Source organism: Cebus imitator, unplaced genomic scaffold, assembly GCF_001604975.1.
Source record: "Cebus imitator isolate Cc_AM_T3 unplaced genomic scaffold, Cebus_imitator-1.0 Scaffold43, whole genome shotgun sequence".
NCBI classification, from domain to species: domain Eukaryota; kingdom Metazoa; phylum Chordata; class Mammalia; order Primates; family Cebidae; genus Cebus; species Cebus imitator.
In genome coordinates this window covers 7,161,069-7,181,488 of record NW_016107358.1, presented here as the reverse complement: position 1 = coordinate 7,181,488, position 20,420 = coordinate 7,161,069, and the positions used below count along the sequence as shown (strand labels likewise).

General features: G+C 39.5%; 1 protein-coding gene across 6 annotated transcripts in view; it reads right to left on the bottom strand.

The window, feature by feature from the left end:
• BLOC1S5 (biogenesis of lysosomal organelles complex 1 subunit 5) overlaps nt 1-20,420 on the bottom strand; it is a 59,767-nt gene that overhangs the window by 31,435 nt on the left and 7,912 nt on the right. For 3 of the 6 annotated variants that reach the window (XR_001824628.2, XM_017526731.2, XM_017526732.2), the window contains exon 3: nt 6,592-6,721. The exons of the other annotated variants lie outside the window; for them this stretch is intronic. Coding sequence is in view for 2 of the 3 variants with exons in the window: in XM_017526731.2 (XP_017382220.1) it covers nt 6,592-6,721 (130 nt within the window). In the remaining variant the exon portion in view is untranslated. The remainder of the gene's footprint in view (nt 1-6,591; nt 6,722-20,420) is intronic. 6 annotated transcript variants of the gene reach the window in all.

Below are 20,420 nucleotides of genomic sequence, written 5' to 3'. Positions count from 1 at the left end.
AATTAGTAAAAAAAAAACAAAGAAAAGCCCAGGACCTGATGGCTGCATTACTGAATTCCATCAAATATTTAAAGAAGAATTAACACCAATTCTACTCAAGTTCTTCAAAAAACTTGAAGAGGAGAGAATATTCCCAAACTCAAAACTCATTCTACAAGGCCAGCATTACCTCAATATTAAAATCAGACAAAGACAAAACAAGAAAAAAAGAGAAAACTAAAGGCAATATCACTAATGAATGTAAAGGCAAAAATCCTCACAAAATAGTAGCAAACCAATTCAACAACACATTAAAAAGATCATTCACCACGATCAAGTGGGATTCATCCCAGGAATGCCAGGATGGTTCAACATATGCAAATCTATAAATAAACCATATGGTAATTTCAATGGATGCTCAAAAAGCATTTGATAAAATCCAACATTCCTTTATGATAAAAACTCTCAACAAACTGAGTATAAAAAGAACATAGCTCAAAATAACAAAGGCCATATATGGCAAATCCACAGCTAATATCATACTGAGTGAGGAAAAATTGAGAACCTTTCCTGTAAGATCCGGAACAAGACAAGGATGCTCACATTCACACCGTTTATTCAACATAATACTGAAAGTCCTGACAAGGCAATTAGGCAAGAAATAAGGGCATATAAATTGGAAAGAAATTCAGTCAAATCAGCTTTGTTTGCATACCACACGACCTCATATTTAGAAAAACCTGAAGACTCACCAAAAATCTCTTAGAACTAATAAATGTATTCAGTAAAGTTGAAGGATACAATCAACATACAAAATCAGTAGCATTTATATATGCCAACAGCAAGCAATCTGAAAAAGAAATCAAGAAAGCAATCCTATTTACAATAGCTACAAAGAACATAAAATACCTGGGAGTCAACTGAACTTCCAAAGATGTGGAAGATCTATACAAGGAAAACTATAAAACATTGATGAAAAAAACTGAAGAGGGCACACAAAAATGGAAAGATATCCATGCTCCACAACTGGAAGAATACCACTAAATGAGAGTCACACCCAAAGCATTTTACAGACTCAATGCAAACCCTATCAAAATGCCAATGACATTCTTCATATAAATAGGAAAAATAAATCCTAAAGTTGATACAGAACCACGAAAGACTCTGAATAGCCAAAGCAATTTGAGTAAAAAGAACAAAGCGGGAGGCATCACACTACCTGATTACAAAGCGTATTATTAATACAAAGCTATAGTAACCAAATCCCATGACACTGGCATAAAAACACACAGACCATGCATGGGACAGAATCAATAACCCAGATATAAATTCACACATTTATAACAAGCTCATTTTCAACAAAGGCACCAAGAACATACAATGGGGAAACGACAGTCTCTTCAATAAATGGTGCTGGGAAAACTGGATATCGATATGACAGGGAAAACTGGATAACTATATGAAGAAGAATGAAACTAAATGGCTATCTCTCACCATACACAAAACTCAAATAAAAATGGATTAAAGACGTAAATCTAAGACCTGGAACTACGAAATTACTAGAAAAAAGCATAGGGGAAACACTCCAGGACACTGGCCTGGGCAAAGACTTTTTTCTGTAAGACCTCAAAAGTAAAGCAACTGAACCAAAAACAGACCAATGGGATTACATCAAGTTAAAACGATTCCATGGGCTGGGCACAGTGGCTCACATCTGCAATCCCAGCACTTTGGGAGGAGAAGGCAGGCAGATCACGAGGTCAGAAGTTCGAGACCAGCCTGGCCAACATGGCGAAACTCCGTCTCTACTAAAAATACAAAAACTGCCTGAGTGTGGTGGCGGGCACCTATAATCCCAGCTCTCGAGAGGCTGCGGCAGGAGGATCACTTGAACCCAGGAGGCAGAGGTTGCAGTGAGCCGACATCATGCCACTGCACTCCAGCCTGGCGACAGAGCGAGACTCCATCTCAAAACAAACAAACAAACAAACAAACAAACAAAACGCTTCCATGAAGCAAAGAGAACAATCAGCAAGTTGAAGAGACAACCCACAGGAGGAGAAAGTATTAGCAAACTATTCATCTGACAAGGGATTAAAACCAGAATATATAAGGAGTTCAAACAACAATATGGCAAAAAACTCAAAGAATCCAATTTAAGAAATAGCTAAAGACCTGTTTCAAAAAAAGAGACATTTCTCAAAAGATATACAATGGCCAAAACGTATATGAAAAAAATACCCAACATCACTAATTATCAGAGAAACGCAAATCAGACCACAGTGAGATAGCATCTCACTCTAGTTAAAATGGCTTTTATTTGACAAGGAATAATGGATGCTGGCAAGGATGTGGAGAAAAGGAAACTCTTGTACACTGTCGATCAGAATATAAATTAGTACAACTACCATAGGGAACCATTTGGAAGTTCCTCAAACAACTAAAAAAAAACTACCATATGATTCAGTAATTCCACAATACTGGGTATATATCTAAAAGAAAAGAAGAGAGACATCTGCACTCACATGTTTATTGCAGCACTAGCCAAAATATGGAACCAACCTAAATTCTCATGAATGGGTAAGAAAATGTGGTATATATACACAATGGAATGTTATTCAGCCATAAAAATGAATGAAATCCCATCATTCGCAGAAACATGGAACTAGATCACACAGAAAGACAAACACTGCACACTGTCACTCATATGAGAGCTAAAGAAATGGATCTCATGAGTATAGAGAGTAGATTGGTGGTTACCAGAGGCCAGGAAATATAGTGAGGAGGAGGCCATGAAGAGAGGCTGATTAATGGATATATAGTCTGATGAAGAAATAAGACCTAGTATTTGACACATCAGTAGGGTGACTATAGCTTGCAATAATCTATTATATAATTCAAAATAGCAAGAAGAGAATAATTTGAATGTTTTTAGCAAATAGAAAAGAAAAATATTTAAGGTGATGAATATATGAATTACAGTATTTGGTCTTTACAAATTATATGAAAGGACTAAATTACCATAAATACCCCCAAAACATGTACATTATACAACAATACAAAAGTAAAATTATTTTTAAAAAGCTAAGGAAATGTAGTATTAGCTTTATACAAAAGAAAATAATTTCACCCTGGCATTAGGAACAGATTTTGGCTGAATGCTCACTCATGCATTTCACTGAACAAATAACTACCAAGTGGCTATTAAGTAGCAGGCACTCTGCTAGGTGCCTGAGATACCACAGTGAACAACAACAACAAAAAGAGTCCTGAGCTTACAGGACTCAAATTTTAGTTGGGAAGACAAACAATAAATAGATAAATATTAATATGTCATCTTGTGATAAATGCTACGGAGAAAAACTAAGCAAAGTAGGGAGGCCAGGGCATTCCAGAGTGAAGGGGGATGAGCATTACAGAAGAACCAAGGAAGGTCTCATGGTTGACAGCTGAGCAGAGACCTACAGGAAATGAGAATATGGACATCTGAGAGACAAGTGTTCCAAGGGAGCAGCGGGTGCAAAGGCCCTGAGGTGGCAATTAGAGGAAGGGTAAGGTGGCCAGTGTAGCTAGAATGAAGTGAAGAAAAAAGGAATAGTAGGAAATGAAAGTCAGAGTGGGGGCCATTTGTAGAAATGTCTTGGCCATTACAGAACTCTAGCTTTTAATCTAAGCCACATGAGGTGATTCAGAATACAGCAATGACAAGAGTTAAGTTACAGGAAAGGATTATTCAGGCTCCCATGTGAAGAACAGACTATAGGGAGGAAAAACAAGCAGCACTGAGATGAGTTATAGGGCTACTAGAACAATCCAAGTGAAGACAACAGCAGCTTTAACCAGGGAAGCAGCAGTTGGTGATGTGGTCAGGATGGTCAGATTCTGCCTATATTCTCAAAGTTGAACCAAAATGATTTACTAATAAAATACTTGTAGGGGAGGGAGAGAGAGGAAGAAAGAGACAAGAAAGGAAGGAAGAAAGCAAGCAGAGGATGGGGAAGGAGAAGGCAAGGGAGGGAGGGTAGAAGAGAAAGGAATAAAAGAGGAAGGGGGAGGCGGAGTTCAGGTTTTCCAGCCTGAGCAGCTAAGTGAATGGTGATGCCATCACTGAAATGGGACAGAGATAAAGCAGAATTGAGAAGAACACCGAGGTTTAGTTCTGGACATGTTATACTGAAGCCCTTACTGGACACCTAAGCAGACTAGGCAGTTGCATACAAAAGTTGGGAATACAGGGGTATGGGACTAGGCTAAAAACACCAATGTGGAATTTAATTATTGATTGGTATACAGATGATACTGAAAGACGTGATTCTGTATGAGCTCACCAAGCAAGCAAGTTTAAACAGGAAGGCAGTCACAGAACCAAGTCTGGGAGCACCCCAAGTTTAAAAGTCGAGGAAGACAAGTGGGAACTCACGAAGTTGATTAAGAAGGAAGAGCCTGCAGTGTAGGAGGAAATCCAAGAAAAAGTGATTATCTAGGAATAAAGGCAGACTTTTCTTATTATCTCTTCAAAGATATGTAGAAGCAACATCCTGAAGTGGAACTTGAGCTCTGGAGGCAGAGGAACTAGGCTGGCATGGTAGTTCCTCCAATTATTACTGGAGAATCTGGAGTGTTCACTATAACTTTCAGTCTTCTCAACTACAAGGTGGGGAAGATGATAAACATTTACTTTACCCAGGTGGATTTCAATGGCACGATCTTGGCTCACTGCAATTCTACCTCCCAGGTTCAAGTAATTCTCCTGCCTCAGCCTTCTGAGTAGCTGGGATTACAAGTGCCTGCTACCACGCCCAGCTAATTTTTGTATTTTTAGTAGAGAGAGAGTTTCACTATGTTGGCCAGGCTAATCTTGAACTGCTAACCTCAGATGATCTACCCACATTGGCCTCCCAAAGTGCTAGGATTACAGGCGTGAGCCACGCATACAGCCTCATACATAAACAATTCTTATTGATAACTATTGGAGTTTTCCTTTTAGCATGCCAATTAGAATGTCTGACAGGGTTAAGGATGTGTCTATGAACAAACGAGGGCATGTCTGTCATAAAATGCAAAAGCCTAAAAGCCAGTTTTATACTTCTGCTCTTCCACTCAGAGAAACCAAACGTGATCTGGGAGATCTATCTTCTCTAACCTCCTTTCAGCATTAGAGTACACGAGACCATTAACTTCAACTTGGACACAAAGACATTTAATTCAGCTATTCACCAAGGTCTCTCTGCTGCCTTTCTTCACCAGCCATTCTACTGCAGGTCAGTTTGTGTGTGGTTTTTTGTTTTGTTTTGTTTTTTTTCAGCTTTTTTTCCCTTGAGAAAGATCTGTTCCATTTTACACTTCAGTAACCCATCATTATTTACCAGTGTTATCCCCACTTGTTGCTCCTGAATTTTTTCTTACACATCACTTGGATGAACTGAATATTGGCAGTATAAATCTTGAGTTTCTGGAATACTTACAATTTCTAAATCAGTTACTAATAAATTTGAATTCACTCATTATGATTTGATACTAAAAATATTAATAATATATTCATTTTGATCAACCATCTCTCCACATTCATATACTTTACTTAATGAAAAAATGTGATAAAATGTAAACATTTATGAAAGGATTATTTTCTGAATAAAGCTAAAACCTCTAGTCCCCTATGTGAAAAAGATCATCTCAGATCTTCCCAGTTCCTGGTAATCAAAAAAATGAGATGGAGTTTCGCTGTCACCCAGGCTGCAGTGCAGTGGTCCAATCTCAGCTCACTGCCACCTCTGCCTCCTGGTGTTCAAGCAATTCTTCCACCTCAGCCTCCCAAGTCGCTGGGACTACAGGCGCGCACCACTATGCCCTGCTAATTTTTGTATTTTTAGTAGAGACAGGGTTTCACCTTATTAGCCAGGCTGGTCTCAAACTCCCGACCTTGTGATTCCACCTCAGCCTCCCAAAGTGTTGGGATTACAGCCTTGATTACAGCACCCAGACTCAAATTTGTTTTTTACAGATAAAACTTTTTGTAAAAATAGGCCAAGTGTGGTGGCTCATGCCTGTAAAAAATCCCAGCGCTTTGGGAGGCTGAGGCAGGTGGATCACTTGAGACCAGTAGTTTGCGATCAGCCTGGCCAACATGGCGAAACCCCATCTCTACTAAAAATACAAAAATTAGCCAGGCGTGGTGGTGCATGTCTGTAGTCCAGCTACTCAGGAGGCTGAGGCACAAGAATCACTTGACTCTGGGAGACAGAGGTTGCAGTGAGCCAAGATTGCACCACTGTCCTCCAGCCTGGGAGACAGAGTGAGACTATGTCTCAAAAAAAAAACCAAACTGTAAAAATAGGTGAAAAATGTTTTGACTTTCTCATATACTAAACAGTTTGTCTCGTGTACCAGAGATGCTCACATCTTGCTTTGGAGATTAATGCTTTTAACATCAATGCCAACACACATTAATCACTAGAAAACTACTTTCTCTGTAATTGGGCCTCCCTCTCATGTATCCAGGTTAAGAACTTTCCCTCTCCACCTCCCACCATAATTAATACTCAAGGAAATATATTTTGGTGTAGCATTCATTTCAGATGAAAAGCAATTAAAAAAAAAAAATTGCTGGCTCACATCTCTGGAGAACTTGGCTCAGATTGTCCCGCATTGTATCTCTACATCTGGGAAGAGTATGTTCATTTGCTTCATGGATCATATTCTTCAAATTTTCAAGAACTCGCATTTCTCGAAGACCACGTTTTTCCTATTAAAAGAAAGTAAATGACTAATAAATACTGTAGTTTCTTTCTGAGACAAAGTCTCACTGTGTCAGCCAGGCTGGAGTACAGTAGCAAAATCTCAGCTCACTACAACCTCCACCTCCCGGGTTCAAGCGATTCTCCTGCCTCAGCCTCCTGTATTTTATTATTATTATTATTTTTTTTTTTTTAGAAGAGAGGGGGTTTCACCATATTGCTCAGGCTGGTCTCAAACTTCTGACTTCAGGTGATCCGCCCACCTCAGCCTCCCAAAGTGCAGGAATTATAGGCATGAGCCACTGTACCCAGCCATATTGTGTCTTAAATCTTATCCACCCAGGTTTTGGTTGTTAGGTTATGACTTATTACTGAAAATTTATGCAGCCTTCTTCTAATTATTTGGCAATAAATTACTTATAACCCGGAGGCATTTTTAAAATTATGAGATGCTTTTGGAGCACCAAAAGTTGCAATATGAGTAACATTTTATAGCAATTTTTAAAAATTGGCAAGAAAAATACTAAAAGAACAAGAAAAATAGCCCAGATTGCCATGTCTTATTAGAAGGAAATTAAACACCCCTACCCGATCTTAAATTTCATTTTGTCATTCTTACTATCATATAGCTTATACTATTATGTGCTATATTTTTTATCTGATTTCTTTTTTTTCCTCAAAATAAAAATGGGTAGTGAAAGTACTATCTAAATACTTCTCTATGTAGAAAAGAACACTGAAGGCCTGAGACTATTATCATTAATAAGGCCTCCTCATAAGGTTGGCCCTCGCTGGGGGCTGGAAACCTGAGTAGTAAACAGTTCCCTACGTTGATATAAAACCCTTCCATAAATTATAAAAGTAGGTCACTGTGCCTAAACGGTTTACACCAAGTTTGCCCAACCCACGGCAGACGGGCTGCATGCGGCCCAAGATGGCTTTGAATTTGGCCCAACACACATTCGTAAACTTCCTTAAAACATTATGAGATATTTTTGTGATTTTTTCTTTTTTAGGTCCTCAGTTATTGTTACTGTTTGTGTATTTTATGTGTGGCCCAGGACAATTCTTCCATCGGCTATTGTTACTGTTAGTGTATCTTATGTATGGCCCAAGACAATTCTTCTTCCAGTGAGGACCAGGAAAGCAAAAAGACTGGACACCCCCGGTTTATGCAAACAATGTGATTAATGTTGAATACCTCTTTCCTTCGGGAAGTCTGAAAATGTTGGGCATGCTAGGCAGAGGATGCCTCCCTGACCAGCCCCTAGTAAAACCCCTGGACTCCTAGGCTCAGGCAAGCTTCACTATAAGATTACACTTTACATGTGTTGTCACAACCTGTCATAAGGGGAATTCCGTGCATCCTGTGTGACTCCACTGAGAGAGGACTCTTGGAAGCTTCTACCTGAGTTCCTCCTGACTGCTTCCCAAGCACCTTTTCCCTTTGTTGATTTTGCTTGGTATTCTTTTGCCATAAAAAAGCTTGCCACAAGTATGGCCTTATGCTGATCCCTGTGAGTTCTTCTAGTGAATCACTGAACCTGCAGGTGGTCTTAGGAACCCTGAAAACATCTCCATTCCAGAAAGCAGAGCAAAACCACCCTCCCTGCCCAAAATAAGAGTGGGCTATACTTAGTAGCTTGCTTTCAAAGAATAGAACAGGGAAAGAGAAAAATATTAACATTATAGTAGAGAAAATCAGCAAATGCAATAATACCTCAACCAGGCCAAGAAGGTTCACATCATCAGTGGTGTGCTGATAGCATGCGCTCCCTGACGTAATGTGATACGGGTACTTCACCTTTGTGGTATTCTTTCCCAATACCCAAAACCCCAGTCTAGTCATGAGAAAAACAATAGATAAATTCAGATTGGATACACAGCCAAGTACTCAAGACTTATGTAAAGGTCAAAAAAAAAAAACAAGGAAAGGCTGAAAAACTGTCACAGACCAAAGAAGACTAAGGGGGCATGATAATTCAATGCAATGTGGTACCCCAGATTAGATTCTGAAATAGAAAGGGGACTATAATAGAAAAACTGGTAAAATTCAAATAAAGTCTGGTGTTTCATTAACAGTAATGTATCAATGTTGGTTTCTTAGTTTTTACAAATATAGCATGGTAATATAAGAAATTAAATAATGAAAGAAATTGGGTAAGGTGTTGATACGGTTTGACTGTGTCCCCACCCAAGTCTTAACTTGAATTGTATCTTCCAGAATTTCCACATGCTGTGGGAGGGACCTAGGGGGAGGTAACTGAATCAAGGTGAGGCCAGTCTTTCCCATACTATTCTCATGATAGTGATTAAGTCTCACAAGATCTGATGGGTTTATCAGAGGTTTCCATTTTTGCTTCTTCCTCATTTTCTCTTGTCACTAACATGTAACAAGTGCCTTTCACCCCCGCCATGATTCTGAGGCCTCCCCAGCTGTGTAGAACTGTAGGTCCAATTAAACCTTTTTCTTCCCAGTCTTGCATATATCTTTATGAGCAGCGTGAAAACAGACTAAAACAATAAATTGGTACTAGTAAAGTGGGGCATTGCTGAAAAAATACCAGAAAATGTGGGAGTGACTTTGGAACTGAGTAACAGGCAGAGGTTGGAACAGTTTGAAGGGCTCAGAAGACAGGAAAATGTAAGAAAGTTTGGAACTTCCTAGAGACTTGTTGAATGGCATTGACAGATATGCTGATAGTAATATGAACAATAAGGTCCAGGCTGAGGTGGTCTCAGATGGAGATGAGAAACTTTTTGGGAACTGGAGCAAAGGTCACTCTTGCTGTGCTTTAGCTAAAAGGCTGGTGGCATTTTGTCCCTGCCCTAGAGATTTGTGGAACTCTGAATTTGAGAGAGAGGATTTAGGGTAACTGGCAGAAGAAATTTCTAAGCAGTAAAGCATTCAAAAGGTGACTCGGGTGCTGTAAAAGGCATTCAGTTTTATAAGGCAAGCAGAGCATGAAAGTTTAGAAAATCTGCAGCCTGACAACGCAATAGAAAAGAAAATTTCATTCTCTGAGAAGAAATCAAGCCAGCTACAGAAACTTGCATAAGTAACAAGGAGCCAAACGTTAATTCCCAAGACAATGGGGAAAATGTCTCCAGGGCATGTCAGAGGCCTTCATGGCTGGCCCTCCTATCATAGGCCCAGAAGCCTAGGAGGAAAAAGTGGTTATGTGGGCCAGGTCCATTGCCCCTGTGCTGTGTGAAGCCTAGGGACTTGGTGCCCTGTGTCCCAGCCACTCCAGTTGTGGCTGAAAGTGGCCAACGTACAGCTTAGGTAGTGGCTTCAGAGGGTGGAAGCCCCATGCCTTGTCAGTTTCCATGTAATGTTGACCCTGTGAGTACACAGAAGTCAAAAACTGAAGCTTGAGAACCTCTGCCTAGATTTTAGAAGATGTATGGAAATGCCTGGATACCGAGGCAAAAATTTGCTGCAGGGGCAGGGCCATCATGGAGAACCTCTGCTAGGGCAGTGTGGAAAGGAAATGTGGGGTCGGAGCTCCCACACAGAGTCCCTGCTGGGGCACTGCCTAGTGGAGCTATGAGAAGAGGGCCACCGTCCTCCAGACAGCTTGCACCATGCACCTGGAAAAGCCAAAGAAGCTCAACGCCAGCCTGTGAAAGCAGCCAGGAGGGAAGGTGTACCCTGCAAATCAACAGGGTGGAGTGTCCCAAGACCATGGGAACTCACCTCTTGAATAAGCGTGACCTGGATGTGAGACCTGAAGTCAAAGGAGATCATTTTGGAGCTTTAAAATTTGACTGCCCTGCTGGATTTTGAACTTGCATAGGGCTGGTAACCACTTTGTTTTGGCCAATTTCTCCCATTTGGAATGGCTGTATTTACCCAATACCTGTACCCCCACTGTATCTAGAAAGTAACTAGCTTGCTTTTGATTCTACAGGCTCATAGATGGAAGGGACTTGCCTTGTCTCAGATGAGACTTTGGACTGTGGACTTTTGGGATTAATGCTAAAATGAATTAAGACTCTGGAGGACCATTGGGAAGGGATGATTGGTTTTGAAATGTGAGGATGTGAGATTTGGAGGGGCCAGGGACAGAATGATATGGTTTGGCTGTATCCCCACCCAAATCTCAACTTGAATTGTATGTCCCAGAATTCCCATGTGCTGTGGGAGGGACCCAGGGGGAAGTAATTAAATCATGGGGGCCGGTATTTTCCATATTATTTTCATGACAGGGAATAAGTCTTATGAGATCTGATGGGCTTATCATGGGTTTCTGCTTTTGCTTCTTTCTCTTACATTGCTGCCGCCATGTAAGAAGTGGCTTTAGCCTCCCGCATGATTCTGAGGTCTCCCCAGCCATGTAGAACTGTAAGTCCAATTAAACCTCTTTTTCTTCCCAGTCTTGGGTATGTCTTTATCAGCAGCATGAAAACGAACTAATCCAGGGGTATATGGGATTTCTCTGTACTATCTTTGCAATTTTTCTACAAATCTAAAATTAATACAAAACAAAAAGTTTACTATAAAAAGAAGTGGTAAACTTGACTATGAAAAAATAATAGGTTAGTTATGTTACTGAGGTTTTTTATCTTTTTTTGAGCCATTCTTATATGGCCAGCTTCTTACTTTTTCTAATTTTCGAATAATAAAAATTAACAACTTACAAAAAAGTTGTGAGAGAATAATATAATGAACTCTCATATACTTCAGCAATTCTCATGACTGATTTCCCCCACCATAATGCTCCATAACACATCCCCCTCTAGATTATTTTGAAGCAAATCCTAGAAAGTATATCATTTCAACTGTAAATATTTCAATCTGTATCTTTTTTATTTGTTGTTGTAGAGACAGCATCTTGTTCTGTTGCTGAGATCACACCACTGCTGAAGTGCAGTGATGTGAACTGGAGTGCAGCGATGTGATCATGGCTACTGCAGCCTTGAACTCCTGGACTGAAGCAATCCTCCTGCCTCAGCCTCCAGCTAGCTGGAACTACTGGCGCACACCACGCCTCGCTCTTTTTTTCTTTTTTTAATTTTTTTTTTTTGTAAAGACAGGGGTCTTACTTTGTTGTCCAGGCTGGCCTAAAACTCCTGGGCTCAAGCAACCTTCCCACCCTGTACTCCCAAAGTGCTGGAATTATATGCATGAGCCATCATGCTTGGTCTCAACATATATTAGTATCTTTAAAACACAAGACTCGCCATAAATAATATGGCAAGACTCTCTCACACACACATACACACATAGTAATTTTTTTTTTTGTGAGACAGAGTCTGTCTCTGTTTTCCAGGCTGGAGTACAATAGCATGATCTCAGCTCACTACAACCTCTGCCTCCCTGGCTCAAGTGATCCTCCTACCTCAGCCTTCCAAGTAGCTGGGACTACAGGCACACATTATGATACTTAACTAATTTTTGTATTTTTTATAGAGACAGCATTGTCCCATGTCTCTATAAAAGACATTTGTTGACCACGCTTGGCCAACAATCTTTTAATATCATGAAATATCAAAGTAGTGTTCACATTCCTTCAAATGTCCTATGCTTTTTTTATCCCCGTTTGTTTGAACCACAACCTAAACAAGTTTTATATACTACAATTTTAATATGTTTCTTAAGTCCTTTTTAACCAATAGCTTTCCCCTTTCACTGTTTTCCCTTGCAATTTGTTGGAAAAAAGTGAGTCATTTGTTCTGCACAGTTTCCCACAGTCTGTTGTTTGCTGAATGAATCCCCATGGTGTAATTTAACATACTCCTTTGTCTCTTCTCCTTCCTGTAAATTAGTCCTTAGAACTAAAGCCCTGATAAAATTCAGGGTTCTGTTTTCTGTTCGCAATAATGTTTCAGATATGAGTTGTATACTCTCCAGAGCATCTTGGTAGCATTCTGTCTTTGTTTACTAGCAGAAATACTCTATGAAGAGAAACTGCCTCCATCAACAACTTTGTTACTCTGAGGAATGTTCACATACAAAAGGCAAAATAAAACACTTGATTCTTTCCCCCTTATTTACCAGTTTCAAAAACAATGAGTTGGCTCCCTAGTATCCACTAAAGGTGAGTAAAAAGAGGTTTTTTGTCTGTTTGTACATATCCCTATGACACACAGATTTAAAGATATTTGAAGTTTTTCAATCCATTGCAGTATTTCTCACAGGAGGAATGTGAGGTCTTTTGCCCAGATAACTGGTACTCAGATGATCTCAGCTTTGTCCAGTGGGAGCCTAGTCAAGCTGGCTCTGGAATGCTTCAGACAAAGCTCTAGTATTTTGTAGTACTTCATTTGCTTCTGGCATGACCTGATGCTCCAGGTTCACCCTCTGCATTTCCTGCTCAGGACTTGGAATGAGCAGGTGTCTAACTCCCAGTGGGGTGTAGAAATGGAATTTGGAGACCGAGCACAAGGGCTACTCACTGCTATTATGTTGGTCACTGTTTCTAACTTTTCAGTGAATAAGGCAAGAAAATATGTATTTTTAAAAAGAATAGATATATCTTGAGTTCATACTGATAGTCAAATTCAAGACCACAGAATTTCTAATTACCCTCTTCGGTCTTATCTGTTTCTTTCCAGTTATCAAAACACCAACATAATTGTTTTATCACTGATTCAATCAAATAATAATACCAATACTAGCATCAACAAAATAATTACTAAAAAAAAATTTAAGATTTTAAAAAATTGATTTGAAAGTATATTTCACTAGGATATAAAGTCAAATCACTGTGCCTTGAAACTGCATGGAACAATTTCTCTCTGAGTAGCAATGTCACTATCCAAAAACATAGGCTTGTGCCTTAAATCTATATCTGTAAAACAAAATATATTCAAAGAAGTCTAGCTTCTACTCCTATCCTTTGCACCCCATTTCCCCCATAGCTTTCCCTTTAGGCAATTATTAACAATTTAACTAACCACTGTTAAGTATACACATGCATGTATAAATGTATACATGTGAATGTGTGTATATATATATTTTTTGATAGGGTCTCACTCTGTTGCCTAGGCTCAAGTACAGTGGTGAGATCCTGGCTCATTGCAACCTCCACTTCCTGGGCTCAAGAGATCTTCCTGCTTCAGCCTCCAAGTAGCTGAGAGAACAGGCATGAGCCACTATTCACAGCTAATTTTTGTATTTTTTGTTGAGACAGGGTTTCATTATGTTTCCCAAGACTAGTCTCAAACTTCTGAGCTCAAGCAATCCATGTACCTCAGCCTCCCAAAGTGCTGGGATTATAGGGGTGAGCCACCGTGACTGTCCAATGTATATACTTCTAAGTGTACACAAGCATACCTTACTTTACTATGCCTCATAGATACTATGTGGTTTTTTTTCTTTGTTTTTTTTTTATAAATTGAAGGTTTGTGCAACCCTGTTTCAAGCACGCCTTCTGGCTCCATTTTTCCTCAGCATTTGTGTCCCTGTGTCACATTTGGGTAATTCTCATAATATTTCACAAGTTTTCATTACTATCACACCTGTTACAGTGATCTGTGATCAGTGATCTTTGATGTTACTGTCGCCATAGTTTTGAGGTACCACAAACCACAGTCATGTAAGACCATGAACTTCATCTATAAATGTTGGGTTTGTTCTGACTGCTCCACCGACCAGCCTTTGCCCCATCTCTTTCCCTCTCCTTACGCTTCCGTATTCCCCAAGACACACTGAAATTAGGCCAATTAATAACCCCACAATGGCCTCTAAGTGTTCAAGTAAAGAAAGAGTCATACATCTCTGACTTTAATCAAAAGCTGGAAATGATTACACTTAGTGAGGAAGACATGTTAAAAGCCAAAACAGGATGAACATGAAGCCTTTTGCACCAGATATTTAGCCAAGATGAGAATGGAAAAGAAACATTTTTTTTCCCCCAACATTTGCCACCTGGGTTCAAGTGATTCTCATGCCTCAGCCTCCTGGGTAGCTGGGGTACAGGCATGTGCCACCATGACCTCAGGTGATCCACCTGCCTTGGCCTCCCGAAGTGCTGGGATTACAGGTGTGAGTCACTGTGCCTGGTGGAAAAGAAACATTCTTGAAGGAAATTTAAAATGTTATTTCACTGAACATATGAATGATAAGAAAGTGAAACAACCTTTGGCTGTTAATAAGGAGAAAGTCTGAGTGGTCTGGATAGAAAATGAAACCAGCCACAACATTATCTTAAGCCAAGGCATAATCGAGAGGAAGGCCTTAATTCTATTCAATTCTATGAAGGTTGGGAGAGGTGAGGAAGCTTCAGAAGGTTTGAAGCCAAGCCAGCAGAGGTTAGTTCATGAGATTTAAGGAAAGACACCATCTCCATAACATACAAGTACAAAGTGAAGCTGCAAGTGCTAATATAGACTGCAAGATCTCGCTAAGATCATTGTCACCAATTGAACATTAATGAATCATGAACATTAACGATTCATAGGTGGCTACACTAAACAACAGATTTTCAATGTATATGAAACAGCCTGCTGTTAGCAGAAGATGCCACCTAGGACTTTCATGGCTTGAGAGGAGAAGTCAACGCCTGGCTTCAGAGCTTCAAAGGATGAGCTAACTCTTGTTAGGGGTTAATGAAGCTGGTGACTTAAAGTTGAAGCCAGTGACCATTCCAAAAATCCTCGGGCCCTAAAAACTTATGCTAAATCTACTCTGCCTGTGCTTTACAAAAGGAACAACAAAAGCTGGATGACAGCACATCTATTTACAGTATGGTTTACTGAAGCCCACTGTTGAGACCTACTGCTCAGATAAAAAGACTCCTCTCAAAATATTACTGCTCAATGATAATGCACCTGGTTACCCTAGAGCTCTGATGGAGATATACAAGAAGATAAATGTTGTTTTCATGTCTGCTAATACAATATCCATTCTACAGCCACGGATTAAGGAATCATTTTGACATTCAACACTTATTATTTAAGAAATAATATTCTTAATAGCTGCCACAGTGATTTCACTGATGGATCTGGGCAAAATAAACTGAAAATCTTCTGGAAAGGATTCACCATTCTAGATGTCATTAAGAACATTAATGATTCATGGGAAGAGGTTAAAGTATCAGCATTAACAGGAGCCTGGAAAAAGTTGATTTCAACTGTCATGGATGACTTTAGGGGTTCTAGATTTCAGCTGAGGAAACCATTACAGATGAGGTGGAAAAAGCAAAACAATTAGAAGTGGAGCCTGAAGATATGACAGAATTGCTGCAATCTCATAATAAAACTTGAACAGATGAGGAGTTGCTTCTTATGGATGAGCAAGAATGCAGTTCCTTGATATGGAATCTACTTCTGGTGAAATTAGGCCAATTAATAACCCTACAATGGCTTCTACATGTTCGAGTAAAGTAAGAGTCGCACAACTCTCATCTTAATCAAAAGCTAGAAATGATTACACTTAGACATGTAGAGAATGCTGTGAACACTATTAATATGACAATAAAAGGTTCAGAATATCACAGGCTTAATTAACAAAGCAGCAGCAGGGTTTGAGAGGACTGAAATTTTGAAAAAACTTCAATTGTGGGTAAAATGCTACCAAGCAGCATCTCATATTACAGAGAAATCTTTGTAGAAGGAAGAGTCCATTGATGTGGGAAACTTCATTGCTGTCTTATTTTAAGAAATTGCCACAGCTATCCCAACCTTCAGCAACCACCACCCTGATCAGTCAGCAGTCATCAACATCGAAACAAGGTTCTCCATTAACAAAAAGATTATGACTTGCTGAAGGCTCAGATGATTACCAGCCTTAGCAAGAAAGTATTTTTTAATTAAGGTATGTACATTGTTTTTTTGACATGATGCTACTGCACACTTAATAGACTACGGTATAATATAAACATACTTTTCTATTAATTGGGTACCCCAAGAAATTTGTTTACCTTGCTTTATTGCAATATTCACTTCATTGCTGAGGCCTGTAACCAGACCCACAATATTTCTGAAATATACCAATATATTACATATATTTTTTAATTCCTTTTTTTTAAGATGGAGTTTCACTCTTGTTGCCCAGGCTGGAGTGCAATGGCACGATCTCAGCTCACTGCAACCTCCACCTCCCAGGTTCAAGCAATTCTCCTACCTCAGCCTCCTGAGTAGCTGGGATTACAGGCATGCACCACCACGCCCAGCTAATTTTTTGCATTTTTAGTAGAGATGGGGCTTCATCATGTTGACCAGGCTGGTTTTGAACTCCTGACCTAAGATGATCCACCTGCCTCGGTCTCCCAAAGTGCTGGGATTAGAGGCATGAGCCACCGTGCCCAGCCAAAATTCCCTTTTTTAAACAAAAATATAATATACATACTTTTCTTATTTCACTTCATGAGTCAAATTTATAAACACACACACCTAATATATATATATAAGATCTTTATGTGGTTTTTGTTCTCTCTTTTTGGTATATCTTTCAGTATTTAGAAAAGTTGGTATTCTTGTTCTCATGGTTATGTTTACACTAATACAGATCAAGTATCCTTAACCCGAAAATCCAAAATATGAAATGCTCCAAAATCCAAAACTTTTTGAGTGCTAATATGATGCTCAAAGAAAGTGCTCATTGAAACATTCTGGATTTTGGAATTTTTGATTAGGGACACGCAAACTATACTTTATATGATACCTTTGTATGTAATACCGTCACTTTTTGGTGATTGTTTATCGCAATATTAATACTAGGTGATAATCTTATTTTTTCCCAGCTTTTCCCTCCTTTTTGGGATCCAGTTTGAAATAGCATCCTTTTACTTCCAGTTAATATTTACAGGCAATCAGTAAGGAAATCCTAATTTCACATGCCCTCACCAGATCCTTCTATTTTCTAAGAATTATACTATATCTTCACAGTCAGAACATAGAGCCACTGGATATTACACTGTCTGCCTTTATGGTTTATTCATCATTCTGTAAGTAAATGTGCATTGAATGCTTACCAACTGTTGTTAGGTAGAAGCCTCTCTAATCATTTTGCTTGGCTGAAATTCTTTCCTTAGGAAAGGGTCATTGGAACAATCACCCCAGAGTCCTTGCATGACCTAAGTGTGTGTGGTTCCTGTACCTGGGAGTCAGTTTGGCTGGATATAAAATCCCTGGCTGTTATTCCATTGTCTTCTGGCATGAAATAAGATACATCTCTTAACTACTGTGTTTTCTTGCCCCTTATAAAAGACTTAGCCATTTTGTCTGGATGCCCAAAGGACTTTTTTCTATAAAGTCTAATAGATGTATTGGTAACTATCTCAGTGTCATCTATTCTGGGTTACTTTCCCTGATTGTAGTGTGCCCTTCAATATAATTTTAGTAGTATTTTACTTCAAGAAGGTTTGTTTTTTTCACTTCTAGTTTTCATATTTATATTTTATATTTATATTGCTTTAGTTTTCTAATCTAGCAACTCATTATCACACATATTTCAATTTTTCATTTCAATTTTCAACTTCACTTAAGGCCTATTCAGTTATTTATTTACTTGTGTTCCTTTTAGTTTAGTTTTCATTTATGAAATGTCTTTAAATTTCTTTTTCCTGAACTATTTCACCTTACCTTTTATTTTTGCTGTTTCTATTTTACCTGATCATTTCTGAGTTTTTCCTTTTATGAGTTATATTGTTCTTTCCTTGTTTCTATAATTTTCTTATGCTCCTGGAGCTCATGTTAAAATACTAGTTTGGCTGAGCATGGTGGCTCATGGCTGTAATCCCAGTACTTTGGGGAGGTGAGGCGGGTGGATCACCTGAGGTCATGAGTTCAAGATCAGCCTGGCCAACATGGTGAAACCCTGTTTCTACTAAGAAATACAAAAATCAGCCGGGTGTGGTGGCATGTGCCTGTAATCCGAGCTACTCAAGAGGCTGAGGCAGGAGAATCGCTTGAACCGGGAGGTGAAGGTTGTAGTGAGCCGAGATTGCACAACTGCATTCCAGCCTGTGAGAAGAGTGAGACTCTAACTCAAAAAGTATGTGAAATAAAATATTAGGTTATAGTTTTATTTTTTGTGTGGTCAAATCTTTCTTATTTCCTTGAGGAGTATTATTCAGTTCTTTATCCTCTAATAAATTGTGTGGAATTTGACTTTTGCTCAATTTTCAGTGAAATTAGTTTTGTACTATTTTAAAAGGGAGGGGTGGTCAGAACAGCCTTTTTAACTTCAGAGTTGTAGAACTCCCTTTTTGACTGTTTCTCAAAGTGTACAGTTTCCTAAAGTTTCTCTACAGTGCAAAACATGATTGTGAAAGAGTGTTTTGGTTTGGGAGTAACAAAGTCTCAGACTGCTTCGGCACCATTAGGCTTTCCTACAGCCCCCTAGCACCCACTCCTAAGTTGGAGCCTGTGAAGTCACCTCTGAGTTTCTGCTGCTGCTCTCCAAATGGCCCATTGCTATGGTTTGAATGTATCCCCTAAACCTATGTGCTGGAAACACAATGCCCAATGCCACAGTGTTGGGAGGTGGGGCCTTAAGGAGAGGTGATTAGTTCATGAGGGATGTGCCCTCATGAATGGATTAATGCCATTATCAAAAGAATGGGTTCCTTGTAAGTAGGTAAGTTCAGCCCTCAACTTTTTTTTGCCTTCTGCCTCCCACCACAGGACGACACAGTCAGAAGGCACTCACCAGATGAACCCCCTTGATGACTTCCCAGCCCCCAGAACTGTCAGCCAAATACATTTCTCCTCATTATAAATTACTCGGTTTCAGGTTTTCTGTTATAGCATCACAAAACAGACTAAAACACCCATCAGGCTTCCCAAATATATCTGGTGGGAATTCTGAGGTTGTCTAGCACTTAATTAAGGCTCTCACAGGTCCCTCTGCATTCTTTCCACTCCCTCTGGCAGTTCTGATACCACAGAAGCCTTTTAGCTGTTGGTGACCTGGCCATTGGTATCATGGGGATACCATCACCTGGTTTAATTACAGATGTAGATTGGCTTTGTTATGCTAATTGCTCTGTTTTTAGACATATTCAAAGAGAAAAAAGCAAAACATAAAATTGTGCCACAGCCGCGATACCTTCTCCAGATGGCATTGTAATCTGGCGGATTACAATGAAACTACTTCATTCTTTATGGCAGACTAATTTAGAAGAAAATGGTCTCTCAATTCAAAGACAACCACAACTAAGAACAGAGAGGGGAGCTATGCAGCTCCATTCAGAGGACAGGTTATTATTCTGGGGCCTATGGGTGGGCTTTGGGGTTCCAGGGTGCTCCTGAAATTGTAGTCAAATTGAATACATTGAATACATATGTTCTCTATGCATTTTTTTGGGGAAAAAAAAATTCTTAAAGGAGTCCATGCCCTACTAAAGTAAAGAACCACTTATTTAAAGGGTTATTTATTGTAGTAGGCAAACTGGTAGTTACACATAGTAAGTGAATTAGTAGCCATATCTCTCTAACAGCCCATTAATAATTAATTTAAAAGACAAAAAGGCCAGGCACAGTGGCTCATGCCTGTAATATCAGCACTTTGGGAGGCCAAGGCAGTTGGATCACCTGAGATCAGGAGTTCAAGGCCAGCCTGACCAACATAGTGAAACCCCATCTGCACTAAAAATACAAAAATTAGCTGGGCATGGTGGCATATGCCTGTAATCCCAGCTACTTGGGAGGCTGACGCAGGAGAATGGCTTAAACCCGGGAGGCAGAGGTTGCAGTAAGCTGAGATCATGCCACTGCATTCCAGCCTGGGCAATAAGAGCGAAATTGTGTCTAAAA